This window comes from Athene cunicularia (assembly GCF_003259725.1).
Source record: "Athene cunicularia isolate RWA chromosome 2 unlocalized genomic scaffold, athCun1 chr2_part1, whole genome shotgun sequence".
Classification (NCBI taxonomy): Eukaryota; Metazoa; Chordata; class Aves; order Strigiformes; family Strigidae; genus Athene; species Athene cunicularia.
The window spans coordinates 92115664-92138813 of record NW_020799095.1 but is presented as its reverse complement, the minus strand read 5'-3'; the positions used below and the strand labels follow the sequence as shown (position 1 = coordinate 92138813).

Here is a 23150-nt window from a genome sequence, read left to right as displayed (position 1 = left end):
TTTGTGTTGAGATGGATCAAAAGAAATAAGTACTTGTGAGGAAAGTAACTTCGACTATAAATTCATTGATATAACAATGCTGGACACTGAGCTTTCTGATAGAAATGGATTGCCCTACTGAAGAGTTTAAACCCTGTCCTGAACTAAAACCTGAGGTGTCTAAATACCTTGCTGATAAGGTAGATCTTTTTAAACACAATAAATATTGAGCCTTTCTCTGAAAATAAAAATGTAGAATTGGCTGAGAGAAAAAGGTACATCTTGTGCTTACAGCTCCCTCTGCCAGTCAGTGCTTGCTGTAAGTTCACATAAGATGTAAGTTCACATAAGGAGGACCTTCCCAAAGAAACCTTCACTCCCTTTTACTGCATGCAAGATGATTTATCAGCTGTTACTAGTGAAAGCGCATTAATAATAGAACTGGAAAAGACCTTAATTTCCCTTTGCCAACAACATCTCAGGGTCTCATTTCTCCAGCTGCTACTGGTGGCTGCCACCTTTTTGACTTTGGTCATCTTGTGAGAGTGACTGAGCTGAGAGGAAGGGAGACTTGCTATCTAAGACATATGTTGGGGAGCAGCCCTTCTACAGGGATTTTTCTTCCAGCCCTCAGAAGCAGGAGCTCCCATAATCTGCTGGAATAGCAGAACTGAGACATGGAATGACAGATGCAATATCAGAGCCTCCCTTCAACTGGAAGGTTTCAGATAATGTTACCTGAAACTGTGAATTCAAGTAACTTAATGGAAATAATTCTAAAACTAATTGCAAGTGCAACACTAGCTGTTCTTGCATAATTCTCTGTTAAATTACTCTTGTGAAAACTATTCCTTTTCTGTTTAAAGACAACCATTCATTAGAAAAAGAGGGAAACTGAAGGGAGAGGCATAAGGAAGAGTCAACTCCTTGACCCAGTGCTTAGAGGACATTTTTTTTCAAGTGGAAGATTAAGCTTGAAACCTCCCATATCAGTTTCAGGAGAGACCAATTATGTTTCATGAAAACTAATACAAATGAACAGTCACCCACTAATAAGTTAGATGAACGTCAGAGAGCTTGAATCTGCCTTTCATATTCTTTTGATGGCATTAAAAGGAGTACTTTTGCAGAAGAGGGACTTTATTTAAGTGCTTTGGTTTCTGATGTACAATAGGGTTCAGGAGTCAAACAATTCTCTAGAATTTTTATTTTTTTTTTTTGACAAAGCTGTTTCCTTCCCTACTCTCCCTACAGTGGCACAGACTTGAGGAAATGCCAAGTACCCATCATTCCCTTTGGCTCCTGCTGTATTTATCCCAGAAAGGGTCCAACCTATCCAAGATCTTCTTGAAGCAAGATTTGGCTTTGAGACATTACATACCTTTGACTAACAGCTTTTAACATTCATTAAGAGCGACTGAAAGTCACAAAAAAACAACAAAACACAAATTAAGTGTGCAGTTTCTTTAGTCATGATCTGCTAGAACAGATGTTTTCTAAGCATCATGACATTTTAACTGCATCATTTTTTTCCCCCAGAATAAAACACTACCAGCATCTTCAGAAGGCAAACTGATAAATCTTTTAAATTTATGTTCATCATCATAGCAATTGAAATACATTTTGTAATGCCAAGTATGAAATATTCTGGAAATGGATTAAAGCCTTTCTTTGCATTTCTCTGTCCAAATTCTTTGTGTAATATCGGTCCAAATACTTGCAGCATCAGCTTGGGCACATTTGCAGTTTTCAGCAATCTGATGACTGCTTATTGTCATCTGGGGACATATAAGCTCTTGTGTTCATCATGGAGTATCCACGTACCTGGGAGATATGCAGGCTAAGTGATGAAAATCATGCTGTATTAGGAAACTGATTGCACACGTCAGTGTATCCACCACCTTTTTACAAATTAGACTGCATTAGTGACAGTCACTATATGCATAAATGGGGGAAGAGATTAATTACTTTTGTTCAAACTTGAGCTTCCTGAAAATTTTTAATCTGGAGTATGTTTCCTGTTGAAAACAGCAAAGGCAAAATGCTGTAATATTCTCATATCATGTTTATTGGATTTATGAATTTTATGAAACTTCAATAACAAGCTTTGGGGAGGCTTGCATAAGCATCAGCATTGCATGTTATGATTGAAAGCCTGTATCATCACAGAATTCTTCCCAAACAATACATCACCCAAGCAGTAGATGTAGAGATAAGCATTACTATTCTAATGAAAGAAAAAAATCTGGATTATGCTTTTGTTCTCCCTTTCTCCTTCACAATGCTTTTTATCATTTTAGACATTAGCATATGAAAAAGGAGAAATTCAAGCTCCTCAGAAATAACTCTGTACTGCCTTTTCACTAAAACGTGCTTTTCCAAGGTTCTGTAGATTGGATCCTCGAATGTGACCTTATATTACATCATTGCATTTTTCCCCATTTTCCAAACAATGCACTATGATTACAATACTGGCTAGGTGCCATAGTTCCGCAATGTTCTGCTAGCAACAGGCATTCCATAGTGTAATTCCTGTTTCAAAGTGATCTATAAAATACACAGAGCAATGTGTTGGATCTGTCTAGCTAACAGCTTTCAAAAGTATTTAGGAATGTAGAGTTCAAAATTCTTAGAACTAGAGGAAGCAAATATAACTAAAATGTTATCTGTCAATGCCTGATCCATGGTTAAAAACAAACCCCTTAAAATCACTGGAGGATTTACAGATTGTCCAAAAGGAACAGAAGTGACTCCACTCCATGGTATGCATGGTATACATTACTTTTATGCATAAGTGTAAAAGTGATTTATTTACTTACCACTGTTGGGGGGTTTGGATGTTGTTTTTTTTTCTTAGCAGCCTCCTCTGCTTTCCACTTTCTCTTGTATGTACTTTGAAACTGAGGATAATAAGGACTCTTTCCACATGGCAAAAATACAACTATGGCATAAACCTAGCTAGTTGGAACTTTTGGTTTTATTTGTCCCCTAACAGTAGAAGGATCCATGTGGCTACAGTGCTCAGATTGTTCTTCACACTGGGAAAATAGCAGTCTTCAGATGCAAAGATTTTCTTCTTTCTTCTGACCCAGCTGGTATGCATCAGTGACAAAAGTCAGCTCCAAAGTGGATAACACTTCCTGAGAGGCTTGGAGAGCTTTAAAATATTAATAACTGTCAGGGGTAAGGGTGGGGAGGGGAGGCAGGATACAAAAATTTAGATCTTCAGAGCTTCAGGCTCAAGCTAAATGTCATTTGAGCCATGGCTTTCAACAAGAAATACTTCAGATATGTGTTTATCAATGAACAGCTCTCAAGGATGATAAAGACAATCCAGAGTGACAGAATGTATTTTAAATTAAATTAGCTACCCTGTTATTTGTACTTTGACTGCTAAAATATAGAGACAGATACAGACAATATATAGTTAAGGCTTAACTTGCCTAAGTTCTCCTTCACCCATTAACTTCTGTTATTACCATCATAGCTGGAGGTGGGATATAGTGCTAACAAAGTGACAAGAGGTCTGTCATGAAGAGCATCGCCTCTGAATAATCAGTCCATGTAGTGTCATCAGCAACAGAGGGTGGTGAGACCACCTTCACAGACTGGATGACAAGATCCTGATTCAGGAACTAGACAAAAGCCGCAGTGAGAAAAGAAGTTTCCTATTGACTTCATTGGAGATTACCCCCTTGGTATGTAGCATCTTTGAACTATATGCCTTATAGTAAGGAAACCAAAGGGAGATGTTAAGTTGTGCAGTATTTCAGGGTAGTATTTACTAAGTTGAGAATTTCACACCATACTTCTAAACACTTTCACTACCATGATCTACTTGTGTTGTTTCTTGATGATTGCATTTTATACATCCTATTTAAACGTGGTGTTCAGTATGATGCACAGATTCAATAGAAAGGAGCCTGTGCAGTTGACTTATTCTGAGATAGAAGAACCACTCATTTTCTCAAACCATTAAAAAGTTCCTAAATGTTCCCTTTCTTCATATACTCCAAACAGATGTGTGTTTAAAGCTTTATGCTATATAAAGTTTATAACCCTGTTGAGATTTCCATAAAAGTTTATGCCTGTTGAGATTTCTGTCTTTTGATCAAAGCCACTTGAATAATAAAATCTTAGAGAACTAAAATCATGCAGAGCTTCCAGAGTACTTTCCTACTTTTATTTTTATGCATCTTTGATCTGATTGTTTTCCAGCAGCACATTGTTTCAACTAAACTCTAATGAGATCTGATAGCCTTTTTTGAAAAAGCAGTATATGTTACCACAGAAAATATTTTTTACTTTTTGAGTCCCCACCAAGATAAGCTACTGAATTGCAAAAGACATCCAATAGACAGATGCAGAGTGCAAAGTTTTCATTACAAAAGGTGGAGGAAGAGTAAACCCAAGAATTCTATCTGAATTTAAGGAAAAGGATCACAGATCTGAAAACCCTAGCATATATTATTATTATTATTATTATTATTATCATTATTATTATTAATAATAATAATAATAATAAATGTCACACTATCTTTGCTCCCTTCTGCTATGAACCGAAAGTTTCCTGTTAATATCACTCTTTTTCAACCACCAAGGTGATAACGCCATTAACAAATGGAGATGCCATATTCATATTATTTCCAATAATTTAAGATTTAAATTACTACTAGCTAACTAACACTCACTGTTTGCCTAGATCAGTGTAGACTTTCCACCAACACACTAGCAGTTAACAAGATCCTTTATGTCATCAAAGTTACTCAAATGACAACACAAATCTCTGGGACTGGATCTTTGCCATGCAACTTAGGTAGCAGCTGAAATTCCTCCTGCAGACGAAACTGTAATGTACTGTTGCATTACTAAAGAGATGCCAGATATGCTCAGAATAACAAACAAAATCACCACATGGGTGTTTTCTACACCAAAACAGCCAGTAGAATGTGGGAGTGGAAAAAGTTGAAAAGGAATTAATCATTTCTTCCATTTGGCAAAGAAAACTCAAAATGCAGAGACTTGACTCTGAAAAAAAAAAGACAACATTAATTGTTTCTGTCCAGCACATCTGTGTATTTAAAATGTCTGTCCTGAAATAAAGATTATCAGTTCCTTGTTACAGATTTTTAAATGTCATATATATAATTTTAAACTGGTGTACAGATATAAAATCATTCATATTCCTCAGCTGAACTTCATTTTATGATAATACAAATTTTTTTAGAAGAATGGGCGTTAGAATTGGGTTTGTATAGTAACCAAGTGTTCAGCTCTTAGTCTCGTAACTTTAAAATATTATTGCTGCATTGATCATTGGGACAATATGCTTGCTTTGGATTTCTGATGTTCTTTTTCATTGTTTTACCTCATTTTCTAACTTAGATGGGTCCATTAAGTATAGAGCTTTAAGTGTGCTTTGAATCGCTGAATTGACAAACAATGGGAAGGAGAAGCTCACCTAATGTTGAAAACTCTAGCATTAAGCAAGAAATGAGGACTGAATTTTTCCTTCCCCAATGTCAATTATATTCTGTGCTTCATTAAAGATGGTGAAAGCCATTTGCTTTCAACAATTGATTTCTCCTAATTAAAATTTTCACTGAACTCAGAAAGAGGCAGGATCTAGAGGGATGATGTGAATAGAGCATGAATCAGGACCTGTAGGTTTATTAGCAAAACCTCAGATGGAAGATGTCTTCATTTACTGATGCAGATGATGCAGCTGAATAGTTCATTTAACCAGATATATGTATCTTGCATCCGTGCAACCCCCCCCAATTATTATTATTATTTTACAATAGCTGCAGCAAGTGCCATAGATGCCTTTCCCATCCAACTTGATTAAATGCCAAGCAATCACTTTCCAGTGAACCCGCCATTTTAGAAATAGTTGAGTGTGTTTACTGTGTCTCACTGGAGATGAGGAGGACAGACTGGCAAACTTAAAAGGTCGGAAGTAACTAGATATTTGAGAGCTGTCCACTCCATGTGGCAGCACAAGACTGTCCCTATAGGATCAGTAAGTCCTCATCTGGCTACACTTGTGAAAGCAGCTGTCCAGTCTTTCCAGAACCCTGAACACAATCGGTACACACAGTTGTGGTATCCTGATCCCTGGGATAAAGGATTGTACTTCAGTCTTCCCTTATCTGGGCATGAAGCGATGTAATGCTGCTGCATGGTGTTGGTCAGGCCAGTTACTTTGGTAATACAATTTAAGCAATCTTGTTCTTTCCGTTTTTCATCATGGGCTGCTTAGATTGTGTCTCTACTCCTAGTTATGATTTGTTGCTTGAAGGGGTTGGTAGCTTCCCTTTTTCCCATAGTGACCTTGTTGGGAGATTGTAGATCAGCATGACTCCTTTCCTGGGAAAGAAAATGGAGGAAAGCAGCGACTTCTGCTTCTCCTGGTAGCTGATGCTCTTACCTTGCTGTTGATAGTCCTACCATACACTGGCAGGTGTTTGCTAGCCTGTGCAGCTCAAATGTGTTTTAATAGGCATGTGAAGGAAGCTAGGACAGGGATTTATGTTTTGTGGAGGTACATACTAATATAAAAAAAGCACAGGGAAAACAGAAACCCTTGAAACAAAATTTGGTTTGACCATGGTATAGTTATCGCTTGGAGAAGAAAAGGGGTAGCGGTGAGTTTCTCTTTGCAGTACATTTGAGGCGTGACCGTAGCAGGAGCAGGCATTCCAACTCAGAGGCAGACAGCCCAGACAACACTGATGCAGTCATTAAAATACAAATCCAGTATCCCTCAGCTCATATTCCAGTCCATACCAATACATCTTCACAGCCTTTGTTGTGCTGCATATATTAAAGGTAATTAAGATATGCTGCAATCACATGGTTTTATTTTGCTGATTATAGGCAAGGTAAGGTTAAGACGACTCTGAAGTGATAGGTGGGAAAGCGCCAGGTGGATGCAAGGGTAACACAAAGTCAGTGAGCTGATAGGATTTCAGCATTTTCGGTGAATTTGGAGAAGGGAACAGAACTAAACTCACTGTGGACAGTAATGAAAGGCAGAAGTGATAAAGATGTAAAATGATCATCAAAGAGACATGATGCTAAGGTAATGATGAGGAAGTGCTGTGAAGTCGTGAGTCCAGGACTTCACAACAAATGTTGAGTCAGGAATGAGGAGATAAAAGACTTCCAGATCAGACACAGTCTCCAGTATCTGTTTTGAATGGTGAAGTTTTCATCCTTTGTACCACTTAGCTCTTCAGCTGTGCTCCCTCAGCCAGAATATCTTTGTGGTAGCAGGGAGACAGCACATAAAGTAGGAGACAGGAAAACACAGAAGGCCAACTTCTTGTTCGCAGGAGTGTTCTATAAAACACAGGTATTACAGCTATCTGTTGGAGTTGGACATGGACAGTGCATTTTTATTTGGTGGCTAAAGAATTTATCTGTTGTAAATGTGTCTGTAAATTTGTGAACAGGTATGAGCAACAATCCTTCATACTCTTCTTCCAATTAAAGCATACCTTTCTCTGTTTCATATGCGCTTTTTTTCCCTTTTTTTTTTTTTTTTTTTTTTTTTGTGCTAGTAATTACTTTTGAGTGGGAAACCTTTCTTCTTTCCCTCCTGTTGATTACGTCATTGCTAGGTTCAAGACAGCATCTCCAGCATACTCCATCATAAAATGGATCAAAATAGAAGGATAAGGTACTAATATCTCTCAGTGCCTTTTTTTTTTTTTTTCCCGCCTTCAAACTGTTTTTAGAATGGGGAACATAGAAAAAGTTTACACTGAGGTTGTTTACAAAATGGACTTCCTGAGATTTTAAAATTATGCTGCAGAGAACACTTCACAAACTGAAAAGGCCGTATTTCCTGTAGTAGAGAAAAATAGTTGGGCGTGGTTGCTCACGCTGTCTTCTAAAAAGAAAAGTATATACATAACACTACACTCATGGGAAAAAGAAAAAAAAAAAAAAAGCAAAACTATGAACAACATGGCAATGCACTGTGATAACAAAAACTCATCTTTAAAAAATATATAAGAAATAAGCATACTGCCAACATGGAATACATCACACACATTGCGCCAGTCAAACCAAAATGGTCTAGTAACTGCCATTCTTAGTTTTACATTAAGGCAAACATGAGGGTAAACACATGAAACTAACACTACTAGTTTAGCTAATCCACAGCAATTTACTAAATTGTTACACAGAACACATGTAGCTGTGTTACTTTAACAAGTCAAAGTTTCTTTCCTTAAAATGGAAAAGGTGTAATAGAATAGGTTAAATTTCACTTATAGCATGTGGTCAAATACCAGTTTTGAGTATTCTCTTTACATGTAAGTGAACTTGAAGTTGCTTGTCTGTTTGAACTAGTTTGCTTGAACTGATTTCTCTTTTAAGAGTAGTTTCATAATAATAAAAAATACTCATAGGAAAGACAAACTGTTTACTTTCAGCAACAACCCCTTTTATTTTAATGTTTCAAATTTTATAGATCACATTAAGATATCCTACTATTGTGTGATACCAAACAAAGCTTGCCTTTAATGTTTGTAATATAATCGACTAGGCTATTATTTACACTGACTATATACAGAAAATATTAAATATTTCAATTATAATATTTTAATTGGGTCTGAATTTATTGTTGTCTATTTTTTTTTAATAGATAATTCTATAATTTCACCCTGTTTCCCCAGTATACACATATTTTGTCACTTACATTGATGGTTTTGTTTAAGGGTATGACTAGCTATTAGACAATGTTTCTAAAGGAGTTTCCAAGATCAGGTAAGCATTACCATTCTCTGTTTGACCTGTTCTATTTTGACAGATTTTTATGTTTCTCACAAATTTTTCCCTGATGATTTTTCTTTTTTTTTTTAAGAAAGCAAGAATGTGCATGCAACTTATTTATTAATAGCCATGTTTTCACCAGGTAAGTTCTCTCAGCCAACAATTCATGGAAGAAATCATAAAATGGATTTCATTGTGTGCTTCTCTAGGAGGGACTAGACCAACTGTTTCAGTGGGATTTAGGCACTTAAATATATAGCAACTTTAATATCCAAGGCTTCAGCAATTTTCTAGGTGACCAGTATAATTCTTTCAAAGCTAAATTCACATATTTAGATTTCTCCTTACATATTTATTTATACACTATCTCCATTAACAAATATTTATAAATATACACAAATGTGTGTGCATGTATATGCATTTCTTTCAACAAGTCTTTCATTCTTCATTGATTTTTTTAATGGATGCATGGATGCATCCATTTTAAGCATATGGCAAATAATGTAATATAATTAAGAAAGGATCATGAGAGAGGACTTGGAAAGACTAAGAAAAAAAACAGTGATAAAGTATATGAACTTGGAATGAGATTTTGATCAGGAAATGAACAATTAATGCATGCTAAAAATCCATGTAACTGAGAGATGACTCAATGACACCGAATGACTGCAAAGGATGGAGGACTCTTTTTTTGTAGCTACTATGTGATAACAAACAAATCAATCAAGCTTAAATTAAATTATGTAAAATACATGACAAATACAGAGTACAAAAAAGAGGCAAATACCTGAAACCCTTCTTCTTCTCATGTCATTCCTACATCACATTTGTAGACATTGTTTTGCAGAAATCAGTTTCCCTGTATTTTTAATTATGTAAAATATGTGCTATATATTTAAATAGATGATATAGATCGCCTTATATTTTATGTCAGTCTTTCAGGTTTTCTCTTTTCATACTTTGGGAAGTTCCATGGAATTCTTCCCCCTTTTTCAATGAAGCTAGCAACATTTTTATAAAGAAAAACATAACCATGAATGACACATTATGTTTAAGAAGGAACTGGGATTTGTTTTGAAACAGAATTTGGAAGATAACACTTTAAATAGATAACAAAACTATGAATTTATGCATAGTTATTACATTCTTAAATGAGGAGGTTTTCAACTTTACATAATTGTGGCTTCTCAACCTACAACAATTCCTGGACTTTAGCTCTCAGTTTTGGTTTTGGTGCCAGTTGATAATGTTTATAGCTTGAATTATGAATATAACTTTACCTTGCATAGGAAGTGGTTTATATCTGTATCTCTAAAACTGGAGCCCAGCCATAACGTTTGTGTAACTGATAAAAATCTGCTACACTGGAGCAAACTGTCGTCAATATAAATTACCTGAAGAGTACGGAATTGAACAAAAAGATTATCACAAACCTTTTAACTGAAATTAGGTGATCAACTTTATGTATTATGAATTCATTTAGATCTTAAAAAATTAATGTATTTTGCTTTTCAGTAAGTGAGGGATGAGAGACAGCTGATTCGCTGATGTATCTGGTTTTCAAGTTCCTAGAAGCTACATTTTGAGTTTAATCTTCTGACTTACACAAGATATTTAAATTTGCTAAAAGAAAACATTGCCATTAAACTCAAGGTAAGAAATTATTATACATTGTTTTATGTATCTTTATATAAAAAGTTACAAGTAGCAAGCATATGACACAGAAATGGAACAGTAACAGCAATAATTGTGAATGCATGCTTTTTACAATGTATCTAATAAAGGGATTTTTGCCAACTCAAATATTCAGTAACATACATGCAGATTATTTTCTCAATGTCAAATTCAGTCATATTGCTAGATGCTTATCCAACAAACATTTCTATTGAAGTGATTATGAATGGCTAAATACCTGATTTCAATAAATTGTTCCTGAAATTGGGAATAAACTTGCAACAAAAAGAAGAGAGAAAAAGAAAAGGAGAAATGACCGATAAGCATAATAACCAAAGTCTTATTGCCTTCTAGTAATTTTACTCAACACTGCTGAATTTTGTCATGTTATGAGAATAGCTGGTCAGAGAGTCCATAAAACCTCTAGCTGGTGTTTCCAAGGACGATAGTTTCACATTTCATTGTAGCATGTTCAAAATCACCAGGTGCGCACTATTCTCAAGCAGTCTATATAATGAAAACAATGTACATATAACAAAAGTTCAATGTAAATCTTCTTCCACATATCACACAACATACAAGTAAATAACAGACATAAAATATATAAACTGAAACAAAACTAGGCTAAAAAAAAAAAAAAAAAAAAAAAAAAAAAAAAAAGGACAGTCTCAGTTAGGAGCTAATTTCTTCTTCAAGTTTGCAGCAAATCTCCAAATGTATTTAAAAACTAAGGAACACTTAGTGGCCAGCAACCAAATTGCAAAAGAATCATATTATTGTGTAATGGGAGTATCTTGCTAAGGAAGTAAGATATGTCTGTACTTCTTAGGTTTGGATAAAGGCAATGAAACGAAACTAGAAACATGTCCACTCTCTCTTTCAGACAGCTGAAATAATTCACTATAGATTTTTCCACTCAGAGTTTGCATGACTGCATGAATAGTTGTCTGAAAGCAAAACAAAGTTAAAATATGTTCTCTCCGTGAGGAAAAATACAGAAAAATATTTACTTAAACTATGTAGAAGCAATAAAAGCATTAAAGGTTTCTTTCCCAGTAAAATTGCTGTATACATATATACACAAATAACCATGTATATACACATATCTGTTTATATATATATATACACATATACATATATAAATTGACAGATTAGCAGCTATCTATAATTTCATTATAAATATCTGAGATTATGTTTATTGCGATTTAACACTGATAAATTACACAAAATTAAAATCCTAGGAAAAGACTCAAAAATTGAAGTTGAATTTGCAGACATTAACATTAACTCTACAGAATCTCTGTCAGTACTAACGCACATCCCTCCCCTGACACTTCAAAAGGTTGAGTGAATAAAATGAGCTGAAAACTTGTAATTCCACATCTTCCTGGCTGGGGTTAGATTGCCAAGTTTTACATACTAATTCACATGCTGAATTTTATGTTCAAAAAATAAAAAATAAACACCAGAGCCATGCAAGAGATCTGTCTTTATAATGTGTTTGGAATGAAAGTTATATTTAGCTAGGGGATGACTTTAGTACTGTCAAGAATAAGGAATTAAGAGATTTTGCTTTAGTTTACAATACTAAAGTTGTCATTGTCTTTCATTTTTCTCTGTATTCAAACGTGGCTCTCTCCATAAAAGGTGATATGTAACTTGAGAATTAACATGCATTTCAGCAATATAACAAATAAAATGAAAAGCAACAGATGGTTCAATTGTTTTATAGGTATGTTTACTTACCTCAAGTTTGTCTCTTAGACCCTAGTTGTGTTGTACTCAGACTCATGTTTGCTTAGAGACCCAATGAGGCAGAACCTGGAATGTTATGGCTATTTCATTCAAAATAATAATGTTTGTATAGAAAAAAAGAAATATATGCATATAGATACTTAATAAACAGTATACCTTGATAATATGAGCAATAGTCATGAAGTCGTTTACATTGGCATGCTGTTAGATTAAAATAGTAAAATAACTTTCTTTTAAGAGACAGAAATTCCTTAATGTAAAAAGAAAATATGAAGGGCATGTAAACAGTCACAAGAAGTGCGTAAATAATGCATGCAAGAGAAAACACATATATATCAAAAGTTTCTGTGTTCTTTTTCAAATAAATTGTTCATAAATGTTTATGTTTTTCTTTTTCTTTTACTTGTAAACTTTTAATCATCCATATTTACAGTCATTCAAAGTGCAATATACAGTAGAAATAACTCTTTTATTAAAAATATCATGCTTGACTTTTTTTTTATTGATTAGAAAGATTCATTTTAACTACATTCTTATATGCAAATATATGAATATTCTCTATTCACTATTCTGTCTCATGTTCTAATTGAGATAAAGATATATGTTAATATAACAAGCCAAGATACTGTGGTTACTAATGGAACAGACACAGTAAAGTTTTGCAAATATTGTAATTCATTATAGAAAAGATTATGTTTTATGAGAAAAGGGGTTTCCTTACCCCAGGTTTTTGTTTATCATTATTGTGTCATGCATCAAATAGATATATGTTTGGGATTTTTTTTATTAATGTATTGATTTAAAGATGTTAGATCAACAGTGGATGATACTCAAGGCCACCTCAGTTACAAGGAAACCACATGTATGTGGCTCTTTCAAAAACTAGGTTCACACAAAATCTTCTTTGGTTTTTAACAATTGTACCTGTTTTCTGTTGACCTGTGTGTGTATGCATGTGGGTACATGTAAAATAGTAAAAGAAAAAGAAAGATATAAAGTATACAGGTAAAGCTGAGATACAGGATCCTTCAGGAAACAGAGGCAGAGAAGAGAGAAAGAGAGACAGGAAGAGAGAGAGATGCTATCAGGAAACAGAAATTTAAACAATAAATAAAGAAGAAAGAAAATATGTGTTTACTGAATAAAGAGTGAATATGTTTGGGCAATCAAGTCCTTACACAATAGTCTTCATCAAAAATCTATTGATACTGACCGCTGAACAGCTTTATCATGTCTGGACAGCCTGTGACTTGTGGTTGGTACCTCTTCGATTTCGTCTATCTCACACGCATCTGCAGCATCTTGTGAGTAGCTATGCTTCATGACAAGGATATTTCTCCTGTTCATGGGCTGAATGAGTGGTTTTACAGGCTGGGGTTGTATTTCTGTCAAGACAGAAGCATCTCTTGTGCTGAGGTTACTACGGCTGCCCTTAATGCTAGACACTTGTGATCCACAGTGATGGTCATGAATGCATTTTGAAGATGATCTCCGCAGTTTATGATAATTTTCAAAGTCATCTGCAATATCAGCAAGGTCAGCTGTAGGCCCTGTCCCTCTGAGGGTGCATAACTCATAATGAGGAGGCTCAAACACCTCCTGGAACACTGTTTGATCAAAGTCTGTTTTCCTTTGGACAAATTTTTTACGAGGCTGCTTGATCTGTACTATAACAGAGATAACAATGAGGATGATCACAATGCAAGAAGTCACCCCAATTATAGTCCCACTGGTATTGGTAAGTTGGTCCAATAGGTTAGCTTTTCTTTTTTCTGTGTGACAGGAGAAAAAAAAAAAAAAAGCACAGCATTAATTGCAGTTCAAGAATAAAAACAACCACGATGGGTTCACAGATTACTGCCAAACTGAGCCTAGTCTATGTCTGTGTTTACTTAATCAATCTCTCTGACAAAAAGAAAAAGGAAAAAATCAGGTATTCGTGAAAGCCAAATAAACAACACACAGGTCCTCTGTGTGCCTATTCATTTGGAAAGTGATTTATTCAGGGTATGTTACAAGCTTAATTAGATAAAAGAATTATTTATGCTTTTTATAAAAAGCAACCACCATAACAAGCAGATGGCTTTAGTGTCACCTCTGAATTCCATTTGCCTGCTAAAGCCCCCAAGACTGTTACAGACATTCTCTTCATTATTTTCTGTCTCTTCCAGTAAATATATGCAACTAGAACATTAGCACCAATGAAAGAGCAAGACTTTACAGGATTTAAGAAAAAATTCTTCCTTGCATTGGGAACTTCCACTGAAGTTCTGATATTTATGAGCTGACTGGGACTGCTGACAGTATTAAATGAAAAAGCTAAATCAGGAGAAAATAGAAAAGTTATTCAAACTGAGGTTTCAGAAATAAAAAATAATAATAATAAAAAAAAAGCATGCAAGTTGTTCCTTTTGTTCCTGGCCTATTAAATACCACAACTTTTCTAAACATCCAGTAAAATCCAAAACCTGATCCTACATATTATCCTTTACCCAGGGGCCTCTAGGAAGTCAACCAGCAAATTAGAAGAAAATCAGAGAATATGCAGTAAAACAATAAAAAGAAAACCAGTTTCACCCTACTGGTGTGTAGATTTCTCTGTGATTTGCTTTCAAATGGCTGCAGACACATTGAGACGGTGACTGAGCTTTGTAGAAATCCAAGCTGAAAGCATTTACATCAGTCTCTCACAGGCATAGCAAGACGCCACAAACGTATCAACACCTACTTTTGTGTAAGTTTTCCTAGCGACCTTAAACATATCAAAGGACTTAATAAAAAGTCTTTGAAGTGAAAGTTATTGGCACCAAAATAATAACATCCATCTCTTCATAATCTCATAGATACCAAAAATTAACTTCTCAGTACTCCCCACTCCCTATTCTTGTAGATTCACCTAAGGTTTCCCTAATGGACTGACACAGACTTTGGGGAAGTAAGAGAGGTAGAAAAAGCAACACAGCAGCAAACAACCTTTTTACTGGGATCAACAAACCTCCTTTTTCTAGTTAGAAAAACAATAGAGGATAAACGCACAAGACCAAATAAAAAGATACTTGGCAAATGAAAGATGAAAATAATTCTGGAAATTAAAGAGTGGAGAAAGTTTTCTGTTTTCCTCTGTGCTGAAGAAGTCAAGAACAGATAATTATTTCCCAATCACATGTTTAGTTTCTTTGAAGAATATTATGCCATGCCACAGTTTTGCTGTGTTCTTTTGAAGTGTGTTTTCATTTGCGTTTTACCCTATTGCACTGCTTGTCGGGATTTTACAGGCTTCAGCAGACTTATGGGCTGACTACTAATCCACCTCATTCTGAATTTCTTCTTGATTGGTTCCTAAATTTGGTATAGCCCATGTTTCCAGGAACAAATCTGTGGTAGCGAGGGGGAGCGGGAGGGAAGTGAACGGTATCCCTAGCCTGTAATGTTAGTTAAGCTCTTTTCCCTGAAGAAAACACAGATGTTGATTTTTTTTCTTCCAGAAACACAGAGCAATATTTAGAAACCATTGTGAACACCTGGTTAGGAGCATAAATCCCTGCCTATGAAATAGATGTTATGCCTGATTTCCCGTGCCTGTTCCTTACTTTTCAATTTCACTTGATTACAGGAGATTTGGTTGCTTTCTTACAGGGTTAATTCAACTTCCCCTTGGCTTTTTAGTGCACCTGGGCTATTATGGGCATGGCATGAAGCTAAAAGCCACCTGATACCCATATGTTACCCCACTGAAAAGGTAACTATGACAAAGGAACCAAAATATGACTTATAATTACATTTTAGATTATACAGAAAACAGAGACCAAGTGATCAGAAAGCCTGCTAGAAGGACATAACCAGCCAGAAGGACATAACCAACACAAATCAACACCAAGCAAAACAGATACAAACACTGAAACTAAATCCATCAGTACTTTTATCTCTCTTCATTTTCTCTGTTGCTTGATGTATGGTCTCCCTGAATTACTCTTCTTGAGCTTTGACCCATCTGGCACATACTTAACAAGAAACTAAGGATAATATGCTGTATCCCATGCAGTCTAAATGACCTGACATTTCAATTTCTAAGCGTTACCTTTGCAATGGTTTTCATCCCAAGGATACACACAGTTCTGGAGTCCATTGCAGACCAATGTATTATTAATACACATATTACTGTGGCAAAAGAATGTGTTGGCTTCACAAGGGGCTAGAAACAAGAGAGAAAAAAACAATATTAAGTAGTAAATCATTCACCTCTCTGCAACAAACACATCTAGGAGTGATCATGTAATCTGTAATAGGAAAACACTACAGGTTCCTTGAGCATATTTTATATTCGACATGCAGCACTGAGACCACTCCACTCACACACCGTTTATTATTCTGTGGCAAGAGATTTTCAGTTCTAAGACGAGTGGGCTTTCCCACAGTCTGACTCTCATGGTTGTAGTGGCTTGGATCTCCATACATTGGTGGAGGATCATTGATGTGTTATCAACAGTTTTAGCTGCAGATCCAACACACAGCACCCTATGGGCTGCTGTGAATAAAAGTGAACTTTATCCCAGTCAGATCTGCTGTATAATTTGTTTTGAAGTTTGTCACTGAAACTTGTTTTACAAGAAAACTTGTGTAATTCAAAGAAGGTATGTACTTTAGTGCCCATATCAACAGTGCCTAAACCTTTATACATAGACAATAAAATTACACACCCCCAAATACGCAACCATCCACTCAGATATAACAGTATGCTTATACTGTGCCTCAGCCAATGCAGAAGACTGATCAGCCATGCTGGTTGTGACCATTGATCAATTTTTGGAAAAATGTGGTATACCATCTCCTAAGCTGCAGTGACCCTAGTCAGGTGTTAAGCTTCTTAGGATTTTACTTTAAACTGACAGAAAGAGGAGAACGGCACACATGCATATTAGCAAGGGAGGGTGCTTTGGGACAGCCCTTATCTGTCGCTGTCATTTGGGGATAGCGAGGGCTGAGCCTGGAGGATTCTGTGACACATCATATACGGAACCCACTGGAGGCACTATCATTCTTTCACACTCTAGCTGCAATCCCTGTTTCTGGACAAAGCGAGGATCTTTTAGGGCCAGTTCTTTCCAACACACAGAAAAAGTCTCACTGCCTGCTCTAGGCAAAAATGTGAAACAGAGAGGAAGAGAATTTTGAAAGTGAAACCTAAGAAAAGCTAAGCAGGCACCTATTCAAAATACATGGTAATAAGTAGGAAAGGCACAAGAAAATAAGGCCCAATTGATAAATAGAGAAGGCACAAAGAGTGACAGGGGAACAAGAAAAAAAAGAAAAGAAAAGAAAAGAAAAGAAAAGAAAAGAAAAGAAAAGAAAAGAAAAGAAAAGAAAAGAAAAGAAAAGAAAAGAAAAGAAAAGGAAGTGCAGGATTTTATGCTAATAAAGCCAAAAAGATTAAATAAAATAAAAAAAAACACCACCAAAACACAAAAAACCCTACACAGTGGCATGGAAGGCCTTAGAAGTGAAGTGGTGAGGACAGAGTGCTGTGTCTGAGTAGGCAGAACCTCCTAGATATGTATGACTTGCTCTTGTCACTTCAAAATCAGTCTGATTGCATCCTGAATGCAACAGCAAAGAAAGGATTAATAACGGAAAGCAACACCCAGAAGAATAGAGAACAATTTAAGGGAAAAAGGGACAGTTGTGTAAGGCAGAAATAAAGGAATTTAGAAGCATAGTGGTGGTAAGTAGAAAAGAACTAGAGGAAGGTAGTAAAGGAAGTGAAAGGAAGAAAGAGAACTGCACAACAGAAATTGATGACACTTAAGGCATTCTGCACTGAAAGGAATGACAAGAGATTTTATATCAAATAAAAAATATTAGGAAATGTTTCAGAAATAATAGAGAAAAAATAAGAGCAGCACAAAAGACATTTTTTTTTTTCAGATTTAAGAAGGGATAATTATGCAAAGTAACGGCAGGGAGATCTGGAAGTGAAAGGCAAGATAAAGGAAGAAAAAACAGAAATTTTCAGTTTCTCTGAATTGTGCTGTTGAACTATGGAGGAAAGGGTTAATATGTGAATAAATGTCAAAACTAGATGAATAGCAAAACAGAGAAATTTCAGAATAAGTACAGCCTATTTAGCATGAGAGAAACCCAAATGTAAGGTTCGTAAACCTAATGATAAACAGACCTCTCTTGTTCATGTTTATAAAATTAGCATGGTCAAGCCCTCTCTGTGATCCCTTGGACCTGGAGTGATTAAGCTGGACAAGAAATCTGTATATTTTGCCCACTCTAATGAAGGCTTTTTGTTGGAATGAATGAAAGCATCAAGGGAAGCTGAAAACGTGTCAGTCCCATTATACATCGGAGGAATCGTTTTTTTTTGTCCTTGAAGAGGTACAGCAAAGGTGTCTTGGTATGCTGCTTCAAGGACATTCTAGTAATAGCAAAAAGTCAAATTCTTTTACAAGAAGATGGATCTGTTTCTGATGCTTTCCTGAAGCTGTTACAGAACCCAGGATGGGAGTGAAATCAAGCAGATAAGGTATGTGGCAACAACACTTTTTAGCTTTACCTCAATCTTGAACATCATCTATGGCAATACTTCAATATATAAATGTTTAAACCTGAGGAAAGGTTGTGGATGTTTTCACAAAAGGAAGCTACTGCTATTATTTGGTTCAAATAGAGAAAGAATGCAGCACAAACCTCTCTGTCCAGCAGAAGCCCTAATCTATCAATCTACGGTCTTCTCCCTGAGTATATAAATGCCCTTTATATGAGAGAGCAGCAGAAACGCACAGAGCTCTGCCTTGGGTTGGGTGAGGAGCCAAGTGAGATTTTTTGAGTCAGGATTAGCACACAGCTACCAATATTGTAGTTGGTGTCTATCCGTTACGGACTACCTGATCAGGGACAAGAAGTAGATGAAACCTTCTTCAGACAGCTGGAAAAATCCTCATGTTCACAGGCCTTGGTCCTTACGGGGGATTTTAACCACTTGGTATCAGTGAAGGGAAACACAGCAGGGCAGAAGCAATCCAGGAAGTTTCCAGAGTACATTGATCATAACTTCCTGATACAGGTAATCAAGGAGCTGATGAGAGGAGCTCCACTGGGCCTTATAGTTTTATAAACAAGGAAGAACCAGTCAGGGATGTGAATGTCAGATGCAGCCCTGGCTGCAGTGATCATGAGATGGTGCAGGTCAGGATGCTGCAGAGAGGGAATAAAGTAAAAAGTAGGATCACAGGTCTGGGCTTTAGGAGAGCAAAATTTCACTGTTGAAGAGTGTTTGGAAGAATGCCATGGAAGGTGGTTCTGGAAAGATAAGGGTTCCAGGAGAGTTAGTTGATTCTGTAAAAGCACTTCCTCCAACCTCAACAGTTGTTTATTTGGACAAGCAGAAAATCCATCGAGAGCAGCAGTTAGCCTGCACAGATGAACAATAAGCTCCTGACGAGACTCAGACATAAAAAGAATGTGTACAATTCAGATGACCCCAGCAGAAACATAGAGGCACTGGCCAGAGGTGCAGTGATGCAGTTAGGAAAGCTGAAACCTACTTGGAATCGAATCTGTCAAGGGTTGTAAAGGGCAACAAAATTACTTCTACCGGTATGTCAGCTGCCAAAGCAAGATGGGAGAAAATGTGACTGTGATGCTGAATGGGAGAGAGGTCTTGGTGACAAAGGGAATGGAAAAGGCTGAGGTACTGAATTTCTTCTTCATATCCATCCTTTTTTTTTTTTGATGGGATTTGTCTTTTGGAGTTCCAAGCACTTGAGATAAGGGAGAAAGCCTGGAGCAAGAAAGACTTGCCCTCAGTGGGAGAGGAGCAGGTTAGGGAATATTTAAACGAACTGGACAGACATGAGACCATGGGTCCTGATGTGATGTCCCCAGTAGTTGGCTAATGTCATTGCGAGGCCACTCTTGATTATCTCTGAAATGTCATTGGTAATCAAGGGAGGTTTCCAAGGTCTGGAAGAAAGCAAATCTCCCCCCATCTTTGAGAAAGGTGACAAGGAGAATCCTGAGAGCTACATGTCAGTTAGCCTCATCTCAATCCCTGGGAAGGTGACAGAGCAAATAATCCTCAAAACCATTTCCAACACATGAAGGAGAAGAAGAGTGTTGTCTGCATGGAGTTATGAAAGGGAAATCATGCTTGACCAACATGACAGCCTTCTACAATTGGATTACTGGCTTGGTGAGTGAAAGCAGTGGATGTTGTGTTTTTCTACTTAAGAAAAGCTTTCACCCTGTTTCCCAAAACATCCTCAGACAAACTGATAAATATGGGCTAGATAAATAAACAGTGAGTGGGACTGAAAGTAGATAAACCGCTAAACTCAAAAAATTGTGATCAGTAGCATGAAGTCCAGCTCGAGGCCAGTCACTCGTGATGTACCCCAGGGTCAGTACTGAGGCCAATACTCTTTAACCTCTTCATTAATATCCTGGATGATGGGACAGAGTGTATCCTCAGCAAGTTAGCAGGCCGTGCAAAACTGGGAGGACTGGCTGATAGACCAAGTGGCTGGGTGTCTGTACAAATGAGCCTCAATGGGCTGGAGAATCGTGAACTTCAACCAGATCAACAAAAGGAAATGCAAAGTCCTGTGCCTGGGAAGGAATAACTTCATGCACTTCATGCTGGGGACACACTGTCTGGAAAGTGAGCTGTCAGAAAAGGTGCTGCTGTGCAATAAACTGACCATGAGCCAGCAGTGTGCCCTTGTGGCAAAGAAAGTCTCCAGTATCCTGAGCTGCATTAGAAAGAACATTGTCAGCAGGTTGAGAGATGTAATCCTCCCCCTCTACTCAACACTGGTGAGGCCAAATCTGCAGCATTGTGCCCAGTTCTGGGCTCCTCAGCACAAGAGACATGGACATACTGGAGTGGGTCCAGCAAAGGATCACAAAGACCACTAAAGGCCTGGACCATCTGACATGTGAGTCAGAGCTGAGAGAGCTGGAACTGCTCATCCTGGAGAAGTCTCAGAGAGGCTCTCATCAATGTGTACAAATACCTCATGGAAGGGAGTAAAGATGACAGAACCAGGCTCTCCTCAGCAGCATCCAGTGACATGACAAGAAGCAATGAGCTCTAAACAAATACAGGAAATGCCCCTTAAATGCAAGAACAAACTTTTACTTTGAGGCTAGTCAAACACTGTGCAGGATCTGATTTCCCAGAGAGGTTGTGGAGTCTCTGTCATCAAAGATCAAAAGCCAACTGGACACAGCCCTGAGCAAGCTACTGTAGCTGACCCTGCCTTGAGCAGGAGGATTGGACTAGACCATATCCCAGAGTCCTTTCCAAACTCAACTCTTCTGTGACTCGCTGAAAAGATGCCTTCATAATTAGATTAAAAGTAACACTGGGGAACACACAGTGATGTTATTTCTCCTGTGTCCCAAAGCTGCCTTGAGTCAAGCTCTGCCAAGGTTCTGGCCTAGAAATAAGTGAGATACTGTGTTCAGTACAATGAAGAATTCATAATTATTATAACACAAGGGAGCAAATTAGAACTAAACATATAACTCAACCTGATGTATTTTAATAACTTTAAATCTTTGATAAATTGTTGGATTTTTACAGCATGAAACCACTATAATTTAAATTAAATCACCAGTTGAAAAAAGATATTATTATTAAAGGTTCTTTTTCCACTTTGGATTTTAACTGATAATTATTTTTATGTAAAATTATATTTTATATAAAATAATACATACCAAACAAAAACCTTCAAAGACTTTCATTCTACCTGATTTTTAATGATAATATTTTCTTTTTTAAAAATCTATGTGGTATGTAGGGTTACCTTGTATGCTAATATACAAGCAGGTTTTATAGTTATTGAATTAATTATAATGTAATGTCTTCTGCTTTGCAACTAGTATTTATACTGAACACAAGATGGTGCACTTATCCTAGAAGATATATAAGCAAGTGAGTTAACAGGAATAGACATGATATCCCAGAATTTTTTTCAGGTTTAGGTAGTCTATACTTTAAAAAACACTAGACTAAAAAAAAAAACCCACTATTTCTGTCATCTGGCGTGTAAATATATTTTGTTTCTAGTACAAGTTAGGAACTTGTTGTAATGATCATAATTCCAGAACTTTACCATCACAGTATTAAAAACCCCTGAGTTTAGTGTTTGAAGGTTACTGCTTTCAAAATTTATAAAAATTCAGCCAGTGGAGTTTGTATTTTCTTACTTTTGGAAGGTTCTGGGAACTCACATGGAGCCAATAATCTATACTTTTTCATTTATTAATGTAAAATACTAATAAATTATTTTAATCCTGAATAGTTCTAAGGCAGAGAAACACAAAAAGCATTAATAGTTCTTCCATATGCCATGTTTACAAAGTAACCTGAAATAAAGGCAGTTATATATTTTTTTTTAAATACCGTTTTCACTGAGACAATAAATATTCAGAAGTAATGCGTGCCCATTTATATTACAAAATAATATTTATAAAGCACTATAGTAATTAAATACTGTGTTGTTTTAATAATTATTACCATTGTGATTTTATGACATTAATAATACATTATCTGTGTTTGTTGATCAACATTTCGTTGGGCATGACAAGATACTTTGGGTATAAAATGAAAACATGGCCAGGTCAAAACATTTTTACAAGATGAAGTCAAAAGCTGACTCGTCATGGAGCTGGTGTGAAGCCTGGCTGTTCCAACTCAGTGTAGTGCTTTCCCCAGTGGATTTGCACTGTTTCTGAGCACCAAGCAGAGTCAGCGCAACTTTGCTTCTAGGGTGTGAACTAGCTCTGAGCAAGCAGCTTGGGTGTCTATGTTGCACTTCACTGAACTGTGTGGATTTACCCTTTGAGCTTGTCTCCAGACAGGGATTTCAGGCTGGGATTCCCTAATCTCACATGAATGCCCTACCCTACTTGCTATTTTTAGGCTTCTTTCCCCCACCCCCCACCCC

General features: G+C 36.5%; 1 protein-coding gene across 4 annotated transcripts in view; it reads right to left on the bottom strand.

The window, feature by feature from the left end:
- Positions 1-1762: 1762 nt before the first annotated feature.
- NETO1 (neuropilin and tolloid like 1) overlaps positions 1763-23150 on the bottom strand; it is a 61424-nt gene continuing 40036 nt past the window's right edge. The window contains exons 5-9 of one of the 4 annotated variants that reach the window (XR_003397735.1): positions 16271-16384; positions 13406-13964; positions 12184-12258; positions 6078-6348; positions 1763-3136 (exon numbers count right to left, since the gene is read on the bottom strand). Coding sequence is in view for 3 of the 4 variants with exons in the window: in XM_026842080.1 (XP_026697881.1) it covers positions 12198-12258; positions 13406-13964; positions 16271-16384 (734 nt within the window). In the remaining variant the exon portion in view is untranslated. Of the gene's footprint in view, positions 3137-4882; positions 6349-10424; positions 10945-11090; positions 11385-12183; positions 12259-13405; positions 13965-16270; positions 16385-23150 lie in introns of those variants that run through there. The other 3 variants (XM_026842080.1, XM_026842077.1, XM_026842079.1) reach the window with 3 other exon arrangements.